Source organism: Amblyomma americanum, chromosome 8 (assembly GCF_052857255.1).
Source record: "Amblyomma americanum isolate KBUSLIRL-KWMA chromosome 8, ASM5285725v1, whole genome shotgun sequence".
Taxonomy (NCBI): Eukaryota; Metazoa; Arthropoda; class Arachnida; order Ixodida; family Ixodidae; genus Amblyomma; species Amblyomma americanum.
In genome coordinates this window covers 12,490,343-12,513,437 of record NC_135504.1, presented here as the reverse complement: position 1 = coordinate 12,513,437, position 23,095 = coordinate 12,490,343, and the positions used below count along the sequence as shown (strand labels likewise).

At 47.8% G+C, this 23,095-nt stretch overlaps 1 protein-coding gene across 1 annotated transcript in view; it reads right to left on the bottom strand.

The window, feature by feature from the left end:
* The window catches only part of LOC144100046 (fatty acid synthase-like), a 64,563-nt gene extending 41,875 nt beyond the window's left edge, over positions 1-22,688 (bottom strand). The window contains 14 exon segments of the mRNA XM_077633094.1: positions 748-750; positions 940-1,194; positions 2,164-2,380; positions 5,403-5,660; positions 5,885-6,088; positions 7,558-7,787; positions 9,513-9,702; positions 10,109-10,495; positions 11,292-11,593; positions 13,095-13,328; positions 16,175-16,297; positions 16,858-17,058; positions 20,567-20,893; positions 22,556-22,688. Coding sequence (XP_077489220.1) covers positions 748-750; positions 940-1,194; positions 2,164-2,380; positions 5,403-5,660; positions 5,885-6,088; positions 7,558-7,787; positions 9,513-9,702; positions 10,109-10,495; positions 11,292-11,593; positions 13,095-13,328; positions 16,175-16,297; positions 16,858-17,058; positions 20,567-20,893; positions 22,556-22,688 — 3,064 coding nt within the window.
* Between the last annotated feature and the right edge of the window lie 407 nt (positions 22,689-23,095).

The following is a 23,095-nucleotide window of genomic DNA, read 5'->3' as shown; positions in this document are numbered from 1 at the left end:
GTTCATGTAGAAGGATTATCATTGAACAAAATTTTTCTGTCCTGCACTGACCCTAGATTGCAATCTTGCAATGCGCAAGAGCGACATCTTCTACATAATAATAATAATAATAATAATTGGTTTTTTGGGGAAAGCAAATGGCGCAGTATCTGTCTCATATATCGTTGGACACCTGAACCGCGCCGTAAGGGAAGGGATAAAGGAGGGAGTGAAAGAAGGAAGGAAGAAAGAGGTGCCGTAGTGGAGGGCTCCGGAATAATTTCGACCACCTGGGGATCTTTAACGTGCACTGACATCGCACAGCACACATCTTCTACATCTGATATCCATTTTTTTAGAGTACCGCATAACCTGCAAAGCTATGAACATTTCATTTTGTGCCGACACATCCGCCCGTCTCTTTTAAATATGCACATGTAAAGAAAATATGTTATAAAACCCCAGTTACCATCCTTCCTTGAATATGCCCAGCTTGTTCTCTCGCCCGCAGGTGGCGACTAACCAATCTGTAGAGGTCTCGAAGCTGTTCAGTGACACTGAGGTCTTGAGCAATACCGTCGCGGAGTCCGCAATAAGTGCTAGTGACTTTCATCCGTAACGCAGAGCAGGTCCAGTGCCGTACAAGAGTGCACTGTGATGATAGTTTTCAGCGTTGTTAGTTAACGCCAGGTCACGTAATGATATTAGTGCAAGTTCTAACATGGGACGCGCTCGAATAATGCTGCTCTTTACCTAATCGTCGCCTACGCGCTGTTTTCCTAATATGTGAGACGCCGTCTTCAGAGAGTATCTAGTGGCCACCAGTAACACTAGCCAGCAGAACTCTTATCCGAAGTCTTTGAATTTTATCTATTTCCTTGTTCGTATCATTCCGTACTGATCAAATGGTACAGCAAGGTATAGGCTCAGACAACCACAACGCACGAAGCATTCACTTACTCTGGAAGTCAATCTTCAACACAGCTTGGAACTTTCCTTGGTACTCGTAGCCCCTCAGCCTTAGTGCCTTGTAGAAGTCGTCGGAGTCCAACTCGTTCACAACATTCTCGGATGGTGGACCTGGCGGATCTTTGTCCAAAACTTTGTCACCGTCACCGGCTATGTGCATGCGGCCGCTAACCACCACTGTTCCTGCTTCGCAGATCTCGAACTCTCCCGACGCTTGCAAGACGTTCATCAGGAAACGTACTTGACCTGCTCCAAACGAAAAACGCTGCAGTACCTTTGGTAATCTTTTTTTCGACAGCTTGCCTGATTGAGCCGACATGCCTAACCAATTTCTTCACCATACACTCATTTACTTCGCATTGAAGATCAGGCTGTTCGAAGCAGTATTTTTGGAGTTTTTAGGTACATTCAGGTTTTCGGAAAATTCTTCATCGCTGTATTTGCAAAAGTTATGTGCACTGCTGGTTAGTAAGAAGTCAGTATGTAGACGTTATACCCACGGGTTTATATCCCCTTTATAGCGAGGCTGCAACAATTTTCATTGACTAACCTGTCATCTTTGAAATGACTGTATTAATTTTCTTAACAGCGAAGATACCGTACTGCCGTCTTCCTAAAATCCTCCAATCCACACTTGCGCACGCTTTCTGAGTATTACGTACTCCGTGGCTGTCTTACACCCCGGTGCATCTACGACAATATTTATTTGGGACTTAAGACCTGACCTTACAAAATACGTTCTGTTGCTTTCCTGTCTCGTGCTCAGCAACAACAAATGCCGTATATGGTAGGAATTTTTCGGTGGTACCATTCCATGCTAAATACCTTCGCTCACGGCAGATGCCAGTGCCCGAATAACATTTTAATGCTCAAATGCAAAGTAACGCGTCTATGTGCAGAGCCTGCGTTGTCGGCAGTGTTTTCATCTTCCTGAGAAAAATCACACCCTGTCGTAATATTACTTCATGATCACCACACAGTGCATACCTGCAGCTGTTCCGGCAACTTTAGGCACGTTCCTTTCACTAGGCCTGCACACTGCACGGTCTTGGGGAATTTAAACCAGAACAAGTGTGCTGGCAGTTTCTCGTTGAAAATGGTTTTATAAACACGCTTCTTGCAGGCACTGCTGACGCCGCAGCGCCTCATTTATATGCGCGCCTATTTACTTACATACGGTCCAAGCAATAATATACACGCCTTCATAATACTTACCCTTCTTGTGCAGAATGGTGGCCCTGTGAATTCTGACATCCTCGAAGATCACAGGTATCTGGTGGAATGGCTTGCCGTAGCGTTTCGCCAAATTCTTCCAGGCCATCATCATGTAACCGGCAACAGGAAACAGTGTCCGTCCGCCAACAAAGTGACCAGCCAAGTAGGCGTCTCCTTCGTTGTCCTCAAGGTCAACCGTGACGACATCCTCCGCCCACTGCGCATTTTTCTTGGTATACAATCCGAAACAAGTCGCAGCATCAGCTTCTTAAAAGTGCCAGGGTCCCTTTTTACACTCTCAGAGACATGACACATTCGCCGTGTGAATTCCGTAGTGTGACGGTTTCGTTTTGGGCCATCGCAGCGTTGTACTTGGAAATTGCCGTTGTGCGTCACTTTTTTTGCGTTCCCTTTACCTCCTCAAATTCGCGGAACTAAATCCTGACAGCAGCGGCCGGGTTTCTTCTAAACGCAGACTGGAAAAGTACCAATGTGCTTAGATATACCAGTGCCCTTTAAGGAATCTCTCGTGGTCAACCCTAATCCGGAACGGTCCACTCAAGCCTCCATCATACCCCATGGGCATCTTCCTTTCTTCATCTCTTTGTTTTCTTTTTAAATTGTCATGCAATGTCAAGTATTTCCCAATAGGCAAGACAAAAGGAGCTGATTGGCCTCCTTAATAGGTCATGCCTTCACCGGGCATAACATGCATTAACACTTCACAAAAATAAAAATCTTGCTGAATAATCATTGTACATAACTGTCAGCTCTAAGAGGAAACAGTTCTGCTCTCTGTTCTGTACGGAAAAATAGGATAATAGTCACAGGACGAAATGGCAGAAGGAGCAGGGACTGCATACAAAATGTGTTCGTTAAACACGAAAACTACCTTTGGAACATTCAGCCCCGCTACGATACCTTGTTCTTGTGCTCGTGATGTCACTTACAGCGGTACACGGTGAATTTAGAGCGAGACTAGCCAGCGGCGCTTCCAGCGGTAATACCGAAGTTCTCACGTGGCGTTTGCGGTCATAGAAGGGCTTCGCAGAGCTGAAGTCCACCCTACATACGTGAGCTTTGCGTTCGACGTAACTAGACGCGAAATAGCGGCAAGACTTTGTGGAGAGTTAACTTAAGTGTGGAGAGGAGCGTAAGTTTCAAGAAAAAGCCTACCCTGAAATGTCAGAAGCGATAGACTGCACGAATGCATCAGCGAGGGATTCGGCTAGAGGAGCTGTTCGTCGCAACGGACGCGGAATTTCACTCCTAGTTAATTCATAAGACAATCTATATGTATCACCAGCGCGAATACAATCAGGAAAAAGAACACGCAGATAGGACAAACGCTGAACTTTAAGCTTTATTTGAAGGGACTGAAATGCGCACTTATAAACACGCCAGGCCAAACGCCCACCAGGGGGAATAGTCAAGGTAACGTGACGGTCAGAGCGTGCGAACGGACTGGGAATCACATGGTGTCCAGTACATCTATGATATTGTTACGTGACGGCCAGCCGAAGGGGTTGACTGATGGCAATGAGATGATTTAATGGCCGCTCTCCTAGCGCGAGCGCTCCGTCCCGCGCCACTGCCAACTTCGTCCTCTTCGTCACGCTACCCGGGGCCACCGAGCGATAGTCCCGATCGGTGAATGAATGAATGAACGAAAGACTTTATTGTTAAGGAGGATTCTCGCGTCGTAGGTGGGTCCCTCAGTACAGAGCCCCAGTGGCCTTTGCAGTCTTGCCAGCCCTGTCGATCAGCTTGAGCTGTTCTTCAGGCTTCGAGCAGGACAGCGCAGCCTCGCACTGCTCCGGTGTTGGTTCGTTTTTAGCGCTGCCTGCGTTTTCTGACAGACCGGTGTAACATGATAAAGCACTGAGTGCTCCCCGCAGAGCGGGATTTTGCTGTCATATGTTGAAGGATATATTTTGCTTAGTAAACTGAGATTGGGGTATGTATTAGTCAGAAGTTTTCTCCAGGCAACCGACTGCTCTCAACTAAGGTTTTTGTGGGAAGAGGGTAGGTCCTCCTGAGGGCTCGTTAGTGTTCTAAGATGGCTCTATATCCTTCCGTGTGCGCCTCCCGGTGGGTGTATGCTCGAGCATTGGCGTCCGCATGTTGGTTCCCTTCGACAGCCTCATGGCCTGGTGTCCACGAGATTAGGCATCTCGTGAAGGTGGTTGTTGTCGCCTTGAGTATGCGGATGACCGCAGTGGATATGCGTCCACTGCTGTACCTTTTGCACGCCTTTTGCGAGTCTGTAAATATGTGTGCCTCGGGCTCCTCGCCCTGGCGGGTGATGGCGAGTGCGGTAGCTGCTCGATCGGTGACAAAGAGACGCTCAAAATGATGATGGGCTTCAGAGCTTGGTAGGACAGGAAGGAGAAAGTGGTGTGGTGCTGGCCACTATGATGAAAGAGATGGCTGAACGATTCCTGGTCCGCGAAGCTTCCCGGCCAGAGGTCAGCACGAGCTGACGGCCGAGACACCAGGACGCGCCGAACGGCATGGGCTGGGGAACGGAGTCGTCACGTGTGGGCAGCGTCTCGGGTCGGAGGGGTCGGCAAGTCGGGTCCTTGCGTCAGGTTCAGTTCGTCGTGTCGAATGGTCTGGGCAATGGATGGGGCAGGGAAACAACGGCGAGATCGGTTCGGGGCGGAAAGGCTGGGGCACGGCTGGGCGACGCAGGCCAAGAACTCACGGCCGACTACCTCGGCTGAGGCATGCGCCGAAGCTCCAGGACCAGGATGCGGATGAACTCCGCACCTTACACCAAATGTTACGTGACGACCAGACGAAGAATGAGGCGGGTTGACCGATGGTAGTGAGATGATTTAATGGCCGCTGGCCTAGCGCGAGCGCTCCGTCCCGCGCCACTGCCAGCTTCGTCTTTTCCGTCACAATATAAAGCACGAGCGGCATGTGGAAAAAAGGAATCGAAAAACAGGGTTGAGGGCCACGAATTAAAAATGCAAAAAAGAAAAAACAGAGTTGAGGGCGCGACTTCATAAAAAAAAACATGGGAAGTCGAGAAACGGTCGAAAGATTAGCGATACGAAGGATCAGCGCCAAATCGTCTCGCTGAGGCAATGCTCTATAATGGAGCAGTAGTCTCACAAGGCTTCCGTATGGAAGCCGAAACGTCGGTTTTGACAAAAACCTTTGGTCGGCGTCTGCCTTTTTTTTTTGTTGAAATGAGTCTCACATATTCCCGGGAACCTTAGCTGTCTTACCTGTCCAGAACTGCCGAACTCGTTCCACTTCGGCACTGTCCATCGTTGCGAGTGGTCCCAGCTGACGAGGTGGCCGATGCTGGGCGTGCCGCGTGGTACGGGGAAAGGCACCGGAGGGAAGAGAGCGGAGAGTTCCAGCTGTACGCCAAGCGTGTGCAGCTTTCCCAGCGCGGTGAGGAAGAACGTGCGGTTGTCCGTGTCGCGCTTCATCAGGCCTAGGCAGGTCGCGCCTGAGCCTAGGGCGCGCCGCAAGATGGGCTGCGAACAGTTCAGGTTTTAAGCCGGAGGAAGCAGAGATAGGAAGCAGAGCTCCTCCTCGAGAAAACTTAGTTACACTATGGGTTGTAATGTTCTGTGGCGAGGAGAGTTCTTGCACCTCATGATTTTCATTTTTAACCTGACGCAATTTATGTGTTACTCTCAAAGCGTTAAGTCTTTACAGAAGGGAGTGGGATTCCCGACTGTCGAAGGAGGCTGCTCACCTGGAAGAGGCAGTGGGGTGCGATCTCCACAAATATCGCGTCCTTAGGCATATGCTGCAGGGCCTCGCGGAACAGTACGGGCGACACCAGGTTGTTGACGTAGTACTCGGCCGAGCAGAGCTGGGCGGCGGGCTCGTGCCAGCGGCTGGCTGGTACCGAGGAGCTGACCCAGCGCTTGCTTCGACGCTTAGGTTGCGGAACCACCTGTTCGACGCAAGTGCATCAAAAGAAGAAATGAGGTAAATGAAAGTCCATTTTAAAGTAAGAATTGTAGAATAATAAATGAATTATAGTTTCGTTCTTCAGAGATCAGTGTTTTCTGCCTCAGCCACGTGTTGATTCTGCAGTAAAGAGAAAAGGTTTCATTATTTCCTCAATTCCTGTCGCCGAATCCTCTGCGTCCGAAAACTGTTCTGTGAAATTCCTTCAAAATATTTACGGCTGTCTCTGTCAATACCAGATTTACTCTCGTTTGGCGGTACTAATCGGGTCTACAGCCCTGTAGAAGTTGGCTCCACTGCTCACAAGTTTGGAACATTCGGTTCTCGGAGTGCCGATCATAAAAGTTTTCTTCTTTTTATTTAACATTGTTTTTTCTCATTGTTAGCTTACATTATTACTGCGCATTTTACTTCTCTTTTATTCGTCAAAACTATACCCGTAACATCACGCATTAAGTCATTTCTGTATTGCCAATGTCCACAAGGGTATGAGCCATGCACAAATGGTACAACAGAAACAACATTGTTTTTATGAAAGTTTTTGTTAAAGAAGTGCAAAAAAAGAGCAAAAAAGGTATGCCATGTCATGAATGAATACCCCAATGCATTTAGTACAGTAGCGCTTTTCACTGACAGCAAGGATGGCTCTTCAAGGCTTTTTTTTTTGCTTTTTGAGCTCTAATTATTCTTTTCCGGATTCTTATAAATAAGGATATCAAGACCTTGCCGACCTGCAGCCTACTCGCGCATAAATGTTGTGTGCCGGCATTTTGCGGAATGCTGCGCGTAGTTGCGCTAGTCTTGCTCACTGCGGCTAACACCTTCAGACGTTACGCGACTTTTCTCTTGTTAAAGGCATCCTTTTCAGCTGTCTCCACCTGTGCAGCACCACAGGTGCAAAGCTCCAGCGGGGGCTGGAAGAAAAGATAGAAGATGGCGAAGAAAAGCTCTGCTACTACGATGTCTTCAATCCGGAATTGTGACAAATGTACAATCCGGAAGTAGAGAGAAATACACTAAGAAAACTGTCACGGAACTTTAGGCTCAGGACCTTTTTAAAGCTGATCAGTCAGTGATGGAGCCTGGGGAATGAAAGCTAGAGCATTCATGTTATAAAGTCTGAGGCGTAATCTTCGCAATAGCCCAGGGTATGGGGCGGCGCTACAGCTGCGTTGTCGCATTGCATTTTCTGAAAAAGCTAGTTGATTCATGCCGACTGAAGAAATCTCTTCACAAAAGTAACCGCTTAAACACATAAAACCGTGGTGTACCATTCTTCAGTTTCAGCCGCAGGTCCCGTAAGAAAAGTCGCGGGGGAAAGGTTTTGGTGGTTCCTCTTGTTTACTGAGCTGCAAAATTTTCGCTTCCAAATATTCAGATGAATTCATGCACTAAAACCCTAAATTATAGCGACTATATTTCTGAGGAGCCCCGCTTTTAAAGGCTACTCACCTTTTCTAGAGCCTGTCGGAGCGCGGGTCCGATGCTCTGTACATATTTGCTGTGGAAGGCCACATTCATACTGTCCACCATCGTAGCGAACACCCCTTCGGACTTTAGCTCCTCAACCAACTCGGCAACGGCCTGGACAGGCCCGGATACGGTCACCGAGTCCTCGGCGTTGTGGCATGCGGGAGCCACGCCGTCACGGCAGCGCTGAGCCACCTCTTCCCATGTAAGCCCTACGAAAAAGCCGTGGTAATTTCAGCAGTCTACAAATTTTGTAATTTAAGGCGTTACGACCGTAAGCATGACACTGGAGAGAAACGTCCGCTTATTTTTGCTTAAACGCTCGTTTTTCTGTTCATCACTATTAAAACTTCAGCAAAAAGAAATTTAAGGACGCACACTTCTGCCACACCACGACTATGAAGAGGAAATGCATATTCCCAAATTTGTAATGTACGCTTTGTCCTGGCGCAAATAAAAAAATCACTTTCACGTAACAAGCGACACCCAATTTTCTAAAGTTCGGGTGCCTTCCGACTACAGCTACCAGCCGAAGAAATTTCTTCCCTGCAAGGGTCCCCTTCAACTGCCTTCTGAATCACCTTCAAACACCTTCACGGCACCCCCGATATGAGTTTACTAGTTTGTACCTCTGAGAAACTTGGAATTCACTTGAAGTTCACGGACGTACCACTGATCTTTCTGTCGCAAAACGTCTTTTTACGTCATGGAGCCGCTTGAAGTTACTAAGATAGGTGTGCGGCTGAGTAGAGGTGAAGGCTCATGAGTAACGTAGCAGGAGTCAGACACCTCAGTCACCTGATTCGTGGCCCTTTACCCATCATGCCTTAAGCTCGCCACTGGCGGTGATCGGGAATTCATCCCGAAAAGACTGCCTGGTCTGCTCTCATTGCAGCCTAAGTGGGTAAATGTACGAGCAACACAAACGGGAATTATTTCTTTCAGTTCAAGAATTTAATTTCGTTGCATCTAACTTGAGGAAAAGATGATCCACATCAGTGCACAAATGCACATGTAGGAGACAGACGAACGAAGCGACACCCATCGAAATACTTCCATTCCTAGAATATGCGCTATTTCGCATATGACAATTTTAATTTCCTTTCACGTTCGTTTGCTGCCATTAAGTTCTACGTTTGTCAGCAGAAAGGCTTAGTTAGAACCCTAGAAAAGCTTTAAAACCCGCATCTTTATGGGCAGCAGCCGAGCACAATAACCACTGAGCCACCACAGCGTATCATTTCAGTTAAGATCATAGAACTAATATGTTTTTTGTTGCCTCTAGCTACGAGTCCTTGATTGCTAAGAAGCACTTGCTGCATAGTACCTGAAGAGGTTTATTGCAACTATTTATTAACAAGACAATTAATGGCTCAGTTCGCCCACTTCCTAACTTCTGCCAGCGTTGAAATCATACGGCTTCGTAATTTTTTTTTAATTTACAAGAGGCGATCTTTAATTGTTTATTGTTAGATTCCAAAGCGCCCTGCGCTATAGAATGTATGCAGTCAACTAGACATCCCTAATGGGAACTTTAAGAGCAACTAAATTCCGGTCTTTGTTCTTAGTAAAAATAAGTTTTGTGGCTCTTTCCGGCTATGATATCGAATGACAGGCAGGAAAAAATGGATTTTCGGCGGAGAATAATGCCTTTAAAATTATAACGAAAACGGTCCCTTCCACTCAATTTAGAGTTCTTACGTCGAGACCTGGAAGCACGCCATGATGGTCGTTAGGAATCGAATGAAGGTCCGGCTTAATATCACCAACGAGCGGAACAAATTGTTTGATTCCTGTATTAATTTTTTAAACACTCCTAGCAAACAAGAGCTCCATAATTAGTGAAACTAGGCTATATGTCACTAAACCTCTGTAATTGATAGATGGAGACCCAATTGAGTTTTTCCCTGAATGCACATAAGCAGCGTGCTACTCACCCACAGCGGCCATGGCTCCAGGCGGCACGTTGCCGACATCCACACATTGGCCTCGCCAGTAGGCGCACAGCACGGACTCTTCTGCAGTGAAGCAGCCATCCGCATATCCGCAGGCAATCTCTCCCACCGAGTGACCCACGATGCCGTCTGGCTGCACGCCGACGGCGCGCAGCATGTCCACTAGCGCCACCTTTTCAGAGAAGAGAAAAAAAACATTGTCCTAAAACGACAGTCTCTAAACCTGAATTCACCAGACGAACTAGCAGCCAGTGCACGTGGCATCACGTGACGTTCTACTTCTGGCCCATCGGCTTCGCACCTGTCCCGTACATTTTTTTGGCGTAGCACTGATAAAGACCTCGTGCGCCTGGTTAATGGGCTTATGGCCATGAGTTAAGATGAAAGCCGTACCACAAAAAATATATCCTTTCCTTTGAAGCAGGCACAAACACTGGAGCCAATGATCAAGAAGCTTGGTAATCACATAATCTTCTAGAGGCCCGTAAATAGCATATACTCCGTCACGAAAGATGCAAGAAACATGAAGGGTATAGGTATGCCGTGTGCACACATCTACAAAACCATGAGAGGTGAACCTGAACAGCAGTAATGGATGCCAGCGTGGACGCGTGATTCTTTCCGAGGCTGTTATCGCTGGTCACCACTTCCATGAGGTCTATGCCAAACTGCCTGAGTGGCTCGGCCGACTTGCGCATGGATCGGGCGAAGGTGTCGAACTGCATCATCCCTCGGGCCATGCCCTTCCACTGACAGCCCATGCCGCTGAAGACGAACCACACAGGGCGCTTTTCTAGCGGCGTCTGCTCGACGGTGTGGAGAGGTTCTTTGCCGGTGCCGTCAACGGGCACCACGGAAAACCCACGGTACGGGAACTGCTCGGCGCTGCGCTGCCCGACCCGGTTAAGGAGTGCGTACGCAGAGTCGGGGTACGGCCCCTCGGCCTCCAGCCTCTCCAGGCTGCGCTGCAGGGGAGAAAGTACACTCTAAACACGAATGCACCTATATGGGAGTAAAAAGGGGGTAAACTGTCCTCTAGCGAACACCCCCTTATAAAACGGTGTGCGCTAGAGGCCAGTTTTACTCCATTTTTACTCGTTTTGTTTAGAGTGTAGCCCGAGAGGCGAAGTCCTGAGCATCACAACGCTTGAACGGTTCACAAGACGCAACAGCAATTTGCTGAAGGAGAGCTAGCTCCTTGTAAGGCTAGGGCAAGAGTCCTATTGTAATGCTTTGAAGTGCAAAATGAAATTCATGCGAATGCGGTAATCCCAAAACTATAGTGTTACAAATGCAACCCACTCTGAGGCCAGCGCATCTCTGATTCCCCCACCTAATTAATACTATGGTCTGAGTGATATGAGGCGGTTTCGAACGAATAATGAAATTCGAAGTGATCAACTCTTTAAGGTTCAGCAGTAATCAGAGGTACCCATCCTTGTTTTGAACTTATTCTTTGTAAATACGCATAAAAGACTGCAACAGTTCGCTCTAAACTTCTACCTTGTTTGGTGCGGCTGTTGCTGGTGGCTTTTGGTCTGTATTTGCATGCATGTGCTTGTGTCGGAAATTAGATTCCATCCGCCTTGAGCACTGAATCAGTGAAACCTGAACTAAACATTGCAAAAATTTACAGCGCGCTAAAAATATATTCTTGGTAAAATTATTCACTTTGTGAATGGTCTGGCGCAACCGTTGAGAAAAGAGCGGTTCTGTATAAATTGTGTATTCTGTATAAATATTCTGTATAAATAATCTCACCGCCAGCGACTCCGCACTCCTTCCAGACACAAGAACGAGCCGCGGGAGCCCTGTGCTTTCACGGGGGATGCTGTTTACGTGAGGTCCCGGGTTCGACTCCAGGATGGCGTGGGCACTGGATCCACCAAAGCCAAAAGAGTTCACGCCCACTATGCCACTGTTGAAAGGCGTATGATTGGCCACGATCTCGACGCTACCGTCGTGCAGCGCTGGAATGTCGGGATTTGGTTTCTCGAAGTGCAGATTGGCCGCTATGGTGCCCGTCTCCATGGCTAGGAGCACCTTGGCAATCGAGCTGAGGCCTGCGGGTAGATGACAATATACAGGCAGCGGTCAGGCTTATAACAACACATGACAGAAATCCAAGTTTGCCTGTATCTACATATTACCCTGCAGTGACCACAAACATTACGTTCCCTGAAATAGCAGCTTATAAGCTGACAGAAGAAAACAATAAAATAATCGCTGCTATTTCCGCGAACGGTTGTTGCTGCAAGCAACCTGCAGTGCTGGATAAACGCGTTTCCCTGTACCTCAATTCACTTACGAATTGTGATCTGGGAGCGACTGGATAGTAAGGCAGAAACTTGGGCTAGTTGGATATTGTTTGAACTAGAAAATATGAGTTCAAAGCGCCTGGATAGTTTGAATTGTGATCGGGGAGTGCCTGGATAGATTGGATAGCTGGAAAAAATATATTTTTGTTGCCAACCGTCTCAGCAAAAACGTCTCTTCTGCTCGCAAAGCAACTACATGGGAAGAAATTGACACACATAGTTGATATTTATTAGCAACGAAAACAAGAAGTACCTGTCCTATGTTGCTCTTTTAATGCGCAAACGTTGGACAATTAATGCGAAAGACCATCTCAACCACGCGCTGCCATCTGGACTCTGAGGCTCCTGACAAGTCGGTATTCCCGTAGGGCATTCAAAACGCACCTGCGACCTTTCCCTCCAAGTGCCATAGCGACGGCTATAAATAGCGCCGGAGGGCAGGACAGCGACGACGTGCGCAGAGAAAATGACGCACAAGTTCCAACATTGTGCCTAAGCCGTGAGCGTGGCACAAAATAATAGGAATGGGGCATCTCGCATTTCTGTAGAACATAAAGCGATAAGAATTTTGACGGGTGCACAGGTTCTCAACAAGGATGAATGCAGAACGGCTACAGAAGCGTTTGCATAAAGTCATTGGGCCAGCGACGTATAAAAATGCCTTGCAGTTTATCTCGTCGTCAAGAGTAGGTGCATGCGTGTATATAATTGCGAGAGATGGGCGGAGAACAGTATAGCATCGTTCATTGACGGTAACCGCACCTTGAAATGATTATTTACTGGCTGCTGGACGGGCGTCATCCTATCGAACTTGGGACCACGCATGGCCTCCGTGGCTGGTTTCGAGGCCGATAGTCACTTCTATTTTCTGTGAACAGAGCGCCGTTGGCGTTCGCATCTCGAAAAGCAAAACTAGTGAATAATGATGATTGCTGATCTTTATGGCGGAGGGGCATCTTTGGCCGAAGAGCGCCATGGCACAAGGTTGTTTATTCTCAAGGTGGGGGTCAACGACCCATTAACTAATGAAAGAAAGTTGTCTAAGGCGACAGACTGAAGGAGCAGCATGAGCAACAACCAAATAGAACACACAATGTGAGAGTAGGTGGTGATGGCCAAATTGTAGAAGGAATCTGAAAAAGAGGCTGCTCTGTTTAGGCTGCCCTGCCTCATGTTTCTGTTCCGTGCACTGCTTTGTGCAAAGAAGCGAGGTGTAGCGAGAAGTAACGGAAGTACTCATACTCACCAGAGGCAACATCGTTGTGTCCTACGTTCGTCTTGACTGCTCCAATCTTGAGAGGGCGCTCACGGCCCGCAGGACAGAACACTTTAGTTACCGCTTCCATCTCCTGCTTGTCTCCAGCCTTCGTTCCGGTGCCGTGAGTTTCGACGTAGTCTACTCCGCGCGGGTCAACCTTGGCTTCGCTTTATATATCCCGAAGGAGTTCTTCCTGCGCCTTGCTCGAAGGATAGGTGATTCCTGGATCGTCAGATTAAAGGCCGTTCAAGCGCGCCTTGAAGAAGCCGACCAACTAGGTCTCTTCAAACCCTAATTGTCGGTTCCTGATTTTATTTAACTCTATATGTGGACAATACGGGATGGCCAGTGAGCCAAAAGGTCAACAAAAAAGCTAGGAGCCAGAACATACTGCATCAAACGAGTTTCTCGGAGATCAATGGAAGCTATAAGCGCAAGATGTTGTCTTCCTGAAGTGCGCGGGTTACTCTTGAACGAGAGGGAACTGCCCATAGGCTCAGGATGTCGCCTAGCGCCCTTAGCTTCCACTCTACGGCGGACATCTGGTCAGATGCAGTACAAAGGCAGTGCAATACATGCAAGTGCATGGTTGGCAGTCAGATCATTGCGCCTTTCTTATCGAACCTGTCCTTTGGGAGTGGTCCAGCTTGAAGAATATCTCTTTACTCTTCGAGCAATCAAAAACAAAAAAGTCATTGTTTTCACAAGGTTCGTGGCATCCTGTGACTGAATGAAATGCTGGTAATTAACACAAGTTTCCACAGCGATGCCAGCTACCCTTTTGAAATGTTTTCCGTGGACGCTGCATTATGTGTCTGGCTCCGGGTTCCCTCTTTTGGATAAGCGGGACAGAGTCACCGGGCTAACAGGCACATATCGTGTGGTATTTGACGGGACACCCAATATGCTGTGGACTGGGAGCACCGACACGAGTAATCGAATGGTCCCTGAAGAAGCAGTTAACTCGTTCCAGCAACTACAATGAAGGACAAACCTTGCATCATTTTCTGCCCAAGAAAGGTGTACTCTCGTTTTCATGTCTGCCGTTAGGGTGTGCGTGACAACGAGGTTGCGGATTAGCGCGGCTCACTAGGTAAGGATCTGGGAACATAAACAACCGACCAGATGTTCAACCTTGTGATAAAGGAATTTTAAGCGATAGGGAGGCGATGCATAACGCTGGTTTCAGTTGTAGTGTATTACTCTTGGAAGGGGTGCTTTTGCTGAGGGTGTGGAAATAACCTGGTGCAGCGCCAGACATGAGGCATGAGACACGCCCTCACTTGCGGCATTCAAGTTTCCATGCACCATTTCCAATGTACGGTCACTTATCCATCCAAGGTGAGCGTCCGACGTTACACACGGAGCGAGTGGGAGCGATGCAAAAGGCGAGAAAAAATCTCCGCATTTTTCCAGTTTACTCATTGTGTTTGAAAAAAAAAACAATCAGTAATTGCTGATCTGGCCCATGAGAAAGGTACCTTGTTTTTACGTCATCTGTGAAGTCACTGACAAGTGACCACTTTTTGTGGCGCGCTGTCATGGCTTCTCATGGGTGTCGTTGTTGTCATGAAAGCAGGCTGCATAAACAGGATACATCGCCTAAACAGCTGCTGCTATAGAAGACAAGTCAAAATTGTCGCTGCTTTGTATGCGTCGAAAACAGAAACTGGCTGTTTTTATCACCTCCGCTTCCGCCGCTGTCATGACCTGTCGGTGCTTCAACAAAGAGAGCACCAAGGAGAAGCGCGTTCTCTCTGCTGTCTCTAAATTGCGGTCATTGTCCTACTTTTCATAGTAGCCGAAAGTACCCTCACAACGAACCACTTAGCTCTACCTACAGGCAAGGTGTTAGTGAATTTAACTGACATAGACATAATTACTGGAATGAGTCTTTCCGTCTAAATAAGCCAGCTGCGTAGTTGAAGGCTCCTTCGCTCGTCATTGCACCCAATTCTCTATGGTGAGCTCGGCTGACTTCTGCCGCCTCCTAGAGTGCAGTGAAACGTCCCAACTTGCTTAACATATCTAAAGGAACGCGTCAGCGATGCTTTAAATGCTTAGGAAAAGTTTATCTTCCCTGTAAACTACATTAAATAAAACTTTTCTGTACTTTAAACTTTGGTTAACCCTAGTGAGAAGCGAAAGCTTCCTTTGCATGGCTACGTTCACAAGCGCCACACACACTGCCGAACGGATTGACAGTAAAGCGTCGATTAAATGCCCGATGGGGCAGTTGCCACCTGCCACGGTAGGCAGATTGTGATTATGTCAGTAGGTGGCATGACCTGCCACGTGACACCACGTGACACCTGCCACTTGACTGCACTAACACTGCCCTCTTGAAAACCTAGCGTAGTGAAGCTTTCGCTTCAAAATGGCAGTGTCTCCAAGAAAGCAATATTTGACCAGTGCTATCGCTGTGGCCTGGAAGCGCGTCCTTGGTGAGGTTCCACGTCAGTTTTCTGCCATGTAAGGTATGACCATGCTGCTGCTATACGTGAAATATTGGTAACAGTGCGCCTCTCTGATAATAATAATAATAATTGGATTTTTTGGGGGGGAAGGAAATGGCGCAGTATCTGTCTCATATATCGTTGTACACCTGAACCGCGCCGTAAGGGAAGGTATAAAGGGGGGAGTGAAAGAAGAAAGTAAGAGAGAGGGGCCGTAGTGGAGGGCTCCGGAATAATTTCGACCCCCTGGGGATCTTTAACGTGCACTGACATCTCACAGCACACGGGCGCCTGAGCGTTTTTCCTCCATAAAAACGCAGCCGCGCGCCTCTCTGAGAGATGTCAAAGTAAAGGGTGGATACCAAAGAAGTCAAGGATGAGGTTTCGCACAGCTATAGGTATAGATGCCAACTATGTGAACACCAAAGAGGACCGTTCTCCTTCAATAAGGTAAATCTGCTAGAGGAGTATGATGCTGTCTGTAAGTTCAAAAAGGCGCTTTGATTAAAAGTTGCAATTAAAATTTATTTAATTCAAGATAAGATTTTCTCTTTAATCATTGCGCCAGGTTACAAAATATGTCAGATAGTACCATTTCAATAATGACGTCACCTTGAATTTTGTAGCCATCCGCGGAGGCCTTGGCATGAATCACCTTGGCGTAGATTCGACATGCCTCCGAGACTCTCTGGATGAAGAAGGCACCGACAGCTTCGCTTCTGACAAATCCATCACCTGCACCCAAAGTATTATCAACCGCACACACTTTGTTCCGGTTCTGCCACAGCGGGGGTTAAAAACACCTTCTACGAAAGCTCTTCTGATTTTTCTTCGTTATTTGTTACACAACAGTCTACCCGCGTGCCTGAATATTAGATGCATGTATTGCTGCTTGTTCATAAAAACAGCCTAGGCGTCCGAAAAACTGAGTCGGTTGCTGGAAGCTCTCCAAGTAGGTATTAGTGGCGCGGTAGATGCGCAGTATATTCAACGTTAGCATCGGTTTCGAGTTATGCTAAACAGTGGAGCCTACACAAACGCGTATTTGTATTTAATGTTCGCTTCCGCCAATTCCTACTATTTTCCAAGAGCGAACCCAACTATGCATTTGACATGGCTACTTGGAGCAGTGGGAAAGTGTTGTAAACGAATACATTTGATTACGATAAAGCCACGTTATCTCAGGAGGTGTCCAGGGTGCGGAGGAATAGTTAATATTTCATCGCTGGGGCAGGAGTAGAGCACCAAGAGTAGCGGACTAATTTAAACTGGACAGCCATTAGCGGCATACTCACATCGAGAATCGAAGGCCTTGCACTTTCCGTCTGGAGAAAGCATTCCCAAGCGCATGAAGCCCAAAGACATAGCCGGCTTCAGGCTTATCATGCTTGATCCAACGATGGCCGCTTCGCACTCTCCTGAACGAACTGCTTGCACCGCCTGGCTGAACGCTGTCATCGTGGATGAGCAAGCCGCGTCCACGGTGAAGCTTGGGCCTGAATGCGTTTTTTTAGGCTTGAAGTTTATTACTTGGTTCGTTGTAGAGGTAACAAATGGGCAATAAAGCAGGAGCTAAAAGCCTAGTCTGAGAAGGGCTCCTGCCCTATCGAGCAGTAACGGTAGACAGGATGTAATTTCACACAAAACTATCAAGCATATGCAACAAATCTTGTACAGACAGCAAACGAAACTGAACAGAACAGAAAAATGTAAAAGCACGGACAAGCATCTAAAATATATCTAAAACGTAGCACACGTTCAAACAGAAAGTTGAATTATTGTATTCTAACAAAGCAACATAAGGGGAACCTATGAAGTTAAGTATTTATTATTTCACTGTCCAGCAAGAATTTTCCTAGTGACTTCTTTGAAATACGTGACCTGAAATCAATACTGTTTCCTAAGTTATTTAAAAGTAGAGGGGCTGTGTAGTTTGCGCGTTGGGTGCCATAGTTTGAACGTACCGGATTGGTGTCTTACGCCCGGTATTCCCATGTAGCTTATTTTTTTATGAATTACGCAAGCTTGTAATAGAATATTTGTGTGTAGGTTTAATGATTTACTAGGTCTTATTAAGTAAGCCATGATGCCATTACAAAGACCATTCAAAGCTGGGTGTAGCCATATACCTCGCCCGACTCTTGCATAAAAGCTTGGAACTGCCACTTCCGCCGTCCCTACCTGGGTCAGATGCACACACCAGCCCATCAAGTAGTAAGGCGTAGCGCACGATTGAAAGTTTTAAATATTATCTTTATTCTTCGCGGTGTTCGCTAGTGTCGGCAAACAAATGACTCATGTTGCTCCTGTCCAGAAAAGCAGCTCATTTCGAGCTCCTATGCCTACTACTTTGTTGCGGTGACTCGATCTTCTGCTTTACACTGTGACGTTTAACATTATAGTAGGATACAACTTTAGAACACAGCTGTTGAAAGCAATGGGCAATAGTTCGCACCGTCCTCTCTTACTTGGCCGACGAATTAGAACAGTAAACGACATCAGCTTTTGGATGCTTACCCATATCATACAAGCCGGATTGAGGCATCAAAATTTTTCAATTTATAATTTCTTCTTGCGACTACCCTTTTTGTTCATTCTTCAAGAAAAGCTTTAATAAAAGGCTACATTTTTGTAGCGAAGGGATTCTGTCTGGCGGCCGTGAACGTAGGCGGAGCTTAACTGCAGACATACATCGTATCCGATTATCGAAGATCCATTTGTAAATTATTCAGTTTATTCGATTTAAACGATTTTTCCATTGAAACTGCCTCTCTATCGGAGATTTCATTCCTAGGGGTGTGGGATCTCCTGGCGCCTCTAGCTTGGATCATAGAACAAAATATCAAATTGGGCTGGCTGAGTGGGTAGAAGTGTATACTGTACTCCGTATCACTGAACTCAGCCGCAGCTGCTGCATTCGCCCGAGCACTGCTTGTTTCATCCTTGGACTTTAATTAAAGCCTCTGAGCAAGGGCACCTCTCTCGGATTCCCGCGCACCATCTTGCAAGTCTTCCTGCTAACCAGCTGAGTACATCGTTTGCGAAAATTATTGATGCCCATCGCGACTTCCTACCAACCCAATTTACACCAGCCTCTAGACCCTCTTCTCCATTATGGAGTCTAGCTGCACCAACCTCGTGTGCTTCTTTCCATGCCGGGCATCAAACAGAAGGCTGATTTATCGACGGCAGCACTAAAACCGACAACTCTAGAATATTTTCATGAGAAACACGGACACCGACTGCACGTATACACCGATGGCTCAGTGACCCCTTCCAGTTCCTCGGGCTCCGTAGTCATCCCCGTAAGGACCATAGTTAAGAAAGTGAAAACACCACACCGAACTTCATTGACTGGCGCAGAACTTACTGCTATTTGTGTCGCCATTGAGCATATCAGTGAAGAAACACCCCAGCAATGGTCTGTTTCCACCGATTCAAAGGCAGCCTTCCAAGCGTTGCAATCTGCTCTACGTCATGGGTCCCATGAACAACTTGTCGACGAAATCCGAGAGCTCTACCACACAGCCATCAACAAAGGGCACGGTATTGTTTACCAATGGCTGCCAGGACACAGCGGCATCGCAGGCAACCACCGAGCGGACGAGGCCGCGCGAACTGCTCACCATGAGGGTGAATGTCTGTCCATTCCCATCTCGAGAGCCGACGCAGCAGGTAGGCTTAGACCACTGTCGCGGGACATCACGCTTGCCGCGTGGAATTCAGGCCAATTATCGCATTCGCGTTTAAAAACCTTCGACCCAGATCTGAAATTTCGGCTTCCATCCGGCCTACCCCGACGTGAAGCAACTTTGTTGCGTCGCCTGTGGCTTGGTGTAGCTTTCACCGAGCACTACTACTTCTTAATAGGTATGGCTGACAGCCCTGCATGTGCCATCTGCGGGTGTGATGAGACAATAGCCCACATTCTTTGTGAGTACCCTGCCTACAGCGCCGAAAGACAGTCTCTCTGCCATGCACTGGAGCAGCTCGACCTACGCCCACTGACAGAAACGAAGATACTCGGCCACTGGCCGCGGCGGTCGTCGGCGATGAAGGCCTCCAAGGCACTGCTCCGCTTTTTGAAGACTTGTGGCCTGCACGATAGGCTGTGAATACTGAACGCTGTGACTTTACATAGTGACTTTAATTTCCTGTTACTGTCTTTTCTACTTCATCTTTTTCTCCCCTCACCGCTTTCCCCCCGTGCAGGGTAGCAAACCGGCTATTCGTCTGGTTAACCTCCCAGCCTTTCCTCCTCCTCCTCCTCCTCCTCCTTGTAGCAAGGTCGTACCTCTCCCTCCTTTGCCAAGCTTTCACACTGCTTGTCATTGCCGCCATGCCTCGCTGTGCTGACCCCGAGAGCACACACCAGATGTCACGCTGTTTCCCTTCCTGCGGTAACCTTAGCAGTACTCGTGCTCGCACGCGCGGCCCGAGGCGCCGAGCGGGCTGGAGCTGAGGAGGTGAGTAGATACGGACCCCGACATAGTTTTCGGATGGACTGTGTCCACTAACAGCTCCTGCCTCGACGCACCACAATTAAACAGCGTGAAGAGCAAGGCGCACACACTACCGTGAAGGTACGGAAGCGGACCGGACAGCCCTTAACCAGCTTTTCGTGCACCTGCCTGTTCCTTCTTGCTTTAGTTATTCATTTAGTAAGCTATTTCGTCGTTTGTATAATTAGCTAGACTATCATCACCATCATCGTCATTATCATAATCAGCCTGACTACACCCACTGCAGGGCAAAGGCATCTCCCAAGTCTCTCCAATTAACCCGGTCCTTTGCCAGCTGCACCCACCCTATGCCTGCAAACTTCTTAATCTCATTTGCCCACCTAACCTTCCGCCGGCCCCTGCTATGCTTGCCTTCGCTCGGAATCCACTTTGTTACCCATAAAGTCCAGCGGTTATCCTGCCTTCGCATTACATGCCCTGTATGTAATGCAGGGCATTACATGCACGAGGCTAAAGAAACGCGAAATGCGAACGCACGTACCATTAAAATCAAACGTGTAGGAGAGCCGGTTGGAAAGCATGGATTTGCAGGTTCCCAGTAAGGTGAAGCCATCCATTTTCTCCGGGTCCGAACCAAACGCCTCGTCAAAGTCTCCGATGCCAGATCCGACGAAGACGCCAATTTTTTTACCGCGCAGAATCTCCGGGTCGTAGCCGGCATCCACGATGGCCTCATACGACGTCTCCAGGAGCAGCCTCATCTGGGGGTCCATCAAATGTGCTTGGCGAGCGTGCACCCCGAAGAAGGCGGCATCAAAGAGGGACAGGTCGCGTATCCTCCCGAAGCGCTCAGGGAGACCGAGGAATCCTGCGTGCCGCGGAGGCAGAGAGCGCAAAACCACATTGGAATTCATTAACCGGTGTGCTGGAGCATTTAGATCAACGCCCACTGACGTAAAATGAAGATTCTCGGCCACTGGCCGCGGCGATCGTCGGCGGTGAAGGCCTCCAAGACACTGCTCCGCTTCTTGAGAACTTCTGGCCTGCAGGATAGGCTGTGACTTTACCGAACGCTTGGTGCGTTCAATTTCCTGCTACTCTCTTTTCTCGTTAATTTTTTTAACCCTCAACCACTTCCCCCCGTGCAGGGTATCAAACCGGTTTTTCTACCGGTTAACCTCTCTGCCTTTCCTCCTCCTCCTCCTCCTCCTCCATGAACCGGTCGTCGTTTTGGGCAACGATTATTTTGTGCAAGTTAAAACTTTTAATCTTCATTTATCTCCTGGTGAATGCACAACAAGTGGCACAGAAAAGTAAATGATACTTGTGTTGTGTTGTGTTGTGTTGGGTATTATGGCACATAGGCAACTGAGGCCATCATGCGCAATAAATGATACTTGCTCCCTTCTTATCGGGCAATAGCCTGAATCACGGGAGTATTGGCACGGGTATTGAAATATACCGGACGTGCTAAATTTGCGGTTCCTGCAGATCGAATCGCATTTCGAGACCCACTGCCTCCGTACTGCAGAGGCACTGCTGTGTTAGGCGGCCACATTACCAGGGAAGTGAATACGAAGCTATGAAATTACACCAACCACACACAGGCTTTCCGAGATCCCGTGACCTGCATGGTTCCCAGTGGGTGAGCGAAACCGGTCCTTAGCATCTTCATGCAACATGGCTTCCTCTGTGCTTGGACCGAATATGTTGCATTAAGCTTACCACGCTACAGGCCGCCATCTGCTGTATGCTTCACTCCAAACCTAAGGCAGTTTCTGAGCGACTGGCCGGAGCGGCTGTGGACTAAATAATGACAGGTACGGGAGTGAAAGGCGGGGTCCTGTTCGAGAAATTTTTGAAGATGGAGCGGTACAACAAGGTTATAAAAGAACAAGACACGAGTTCGCTCTGCTGTGATCTGCTGAAAACGTAATAAAAAAGTGTTTTTCTCATGTCACAAGGCATTGTAAGGCCGTATATTAGATAACCGATCATCACGAGGGCTGATGATGATGATGATGCATTTCGTGCTTAGATCTACTCTCGACGACGAGATCGACTCTCAATGTTTTTGTTTTTTTTCAAACGCGCTAACTCTACGTCTTATTATAAGCCGCCTTCTGAAATTCCTTGTGAAAAGAATGCTAGGGGCCGTCTTTGAAAAGTTCATTTCACCATTTTCCTCTTTAATTCCTCTCCCGTGTGCAGCCACCAGCAATGGTGTGAAGGTTGCTAGCCGACAAGGAATGTCACTCCCCATCTCCGTTGTCAAATGCCTGACTTCGCAATGACAAAAATGTTTATGCAGAGAAAAAACCTTTATAATATTGTTACGTGGTGGCAAGCCAAGGAAAGCACGACATGATGACAGAATGAAGAAATGATTTAATGGCTCAAGGGCCTAGCGCGAGCATTCCGTCCCGCGCCACTGCACTCTTCTGCGTCTTCATAACAATATGCAGCGCATGCGGGGTAAATATACTTAGTGAACAATCTTGCACACACTCTTTGCGCCTGCAGCTCATACCTCGGGGCCAACGGTCTTCACTGTCGGCGACAAAGTCAACTCCCGCGTAGAGCTTCTCCTTGAACTCAGCCAGGTCATCTGCTTGAGCGAAGCGAGCCGAGAACCCCGTGATCACTATTTCTTCCTTCGCCATGGCCTCCTGGAGCGCAAAAGAGGTTGACCGCAAGAACTGGGTCTTCAATCTGGCATAAACTGCTACCAAAGATCAGCGACGCATGCTTTGTATCACCGCACTAAAATGAGCAGAGCTCACGTGGGCACCTTGATCACTGTCCCTGGAACAGCGTCTGGAAAGCGGTGGCATGACCTGCTCTTATGGCTTTTGGCCACTTGTGGAGAAAGCTACCAGAAGAACACACTAGTAAAGAGACACCGAAGACAAATTGAAGTAGATCGCTACCACTATCACCACATTGCAGCGCCGAACAGGTCACTTGTATTGAAAAGCGAGCTCCTGTAACCGAAAAAAAAAGCCCCCAAAATTGAGATGATGCTGTCAACGTCGCAGGTGGTTTTTCAAGAAAAAAAAAGATTTTGATG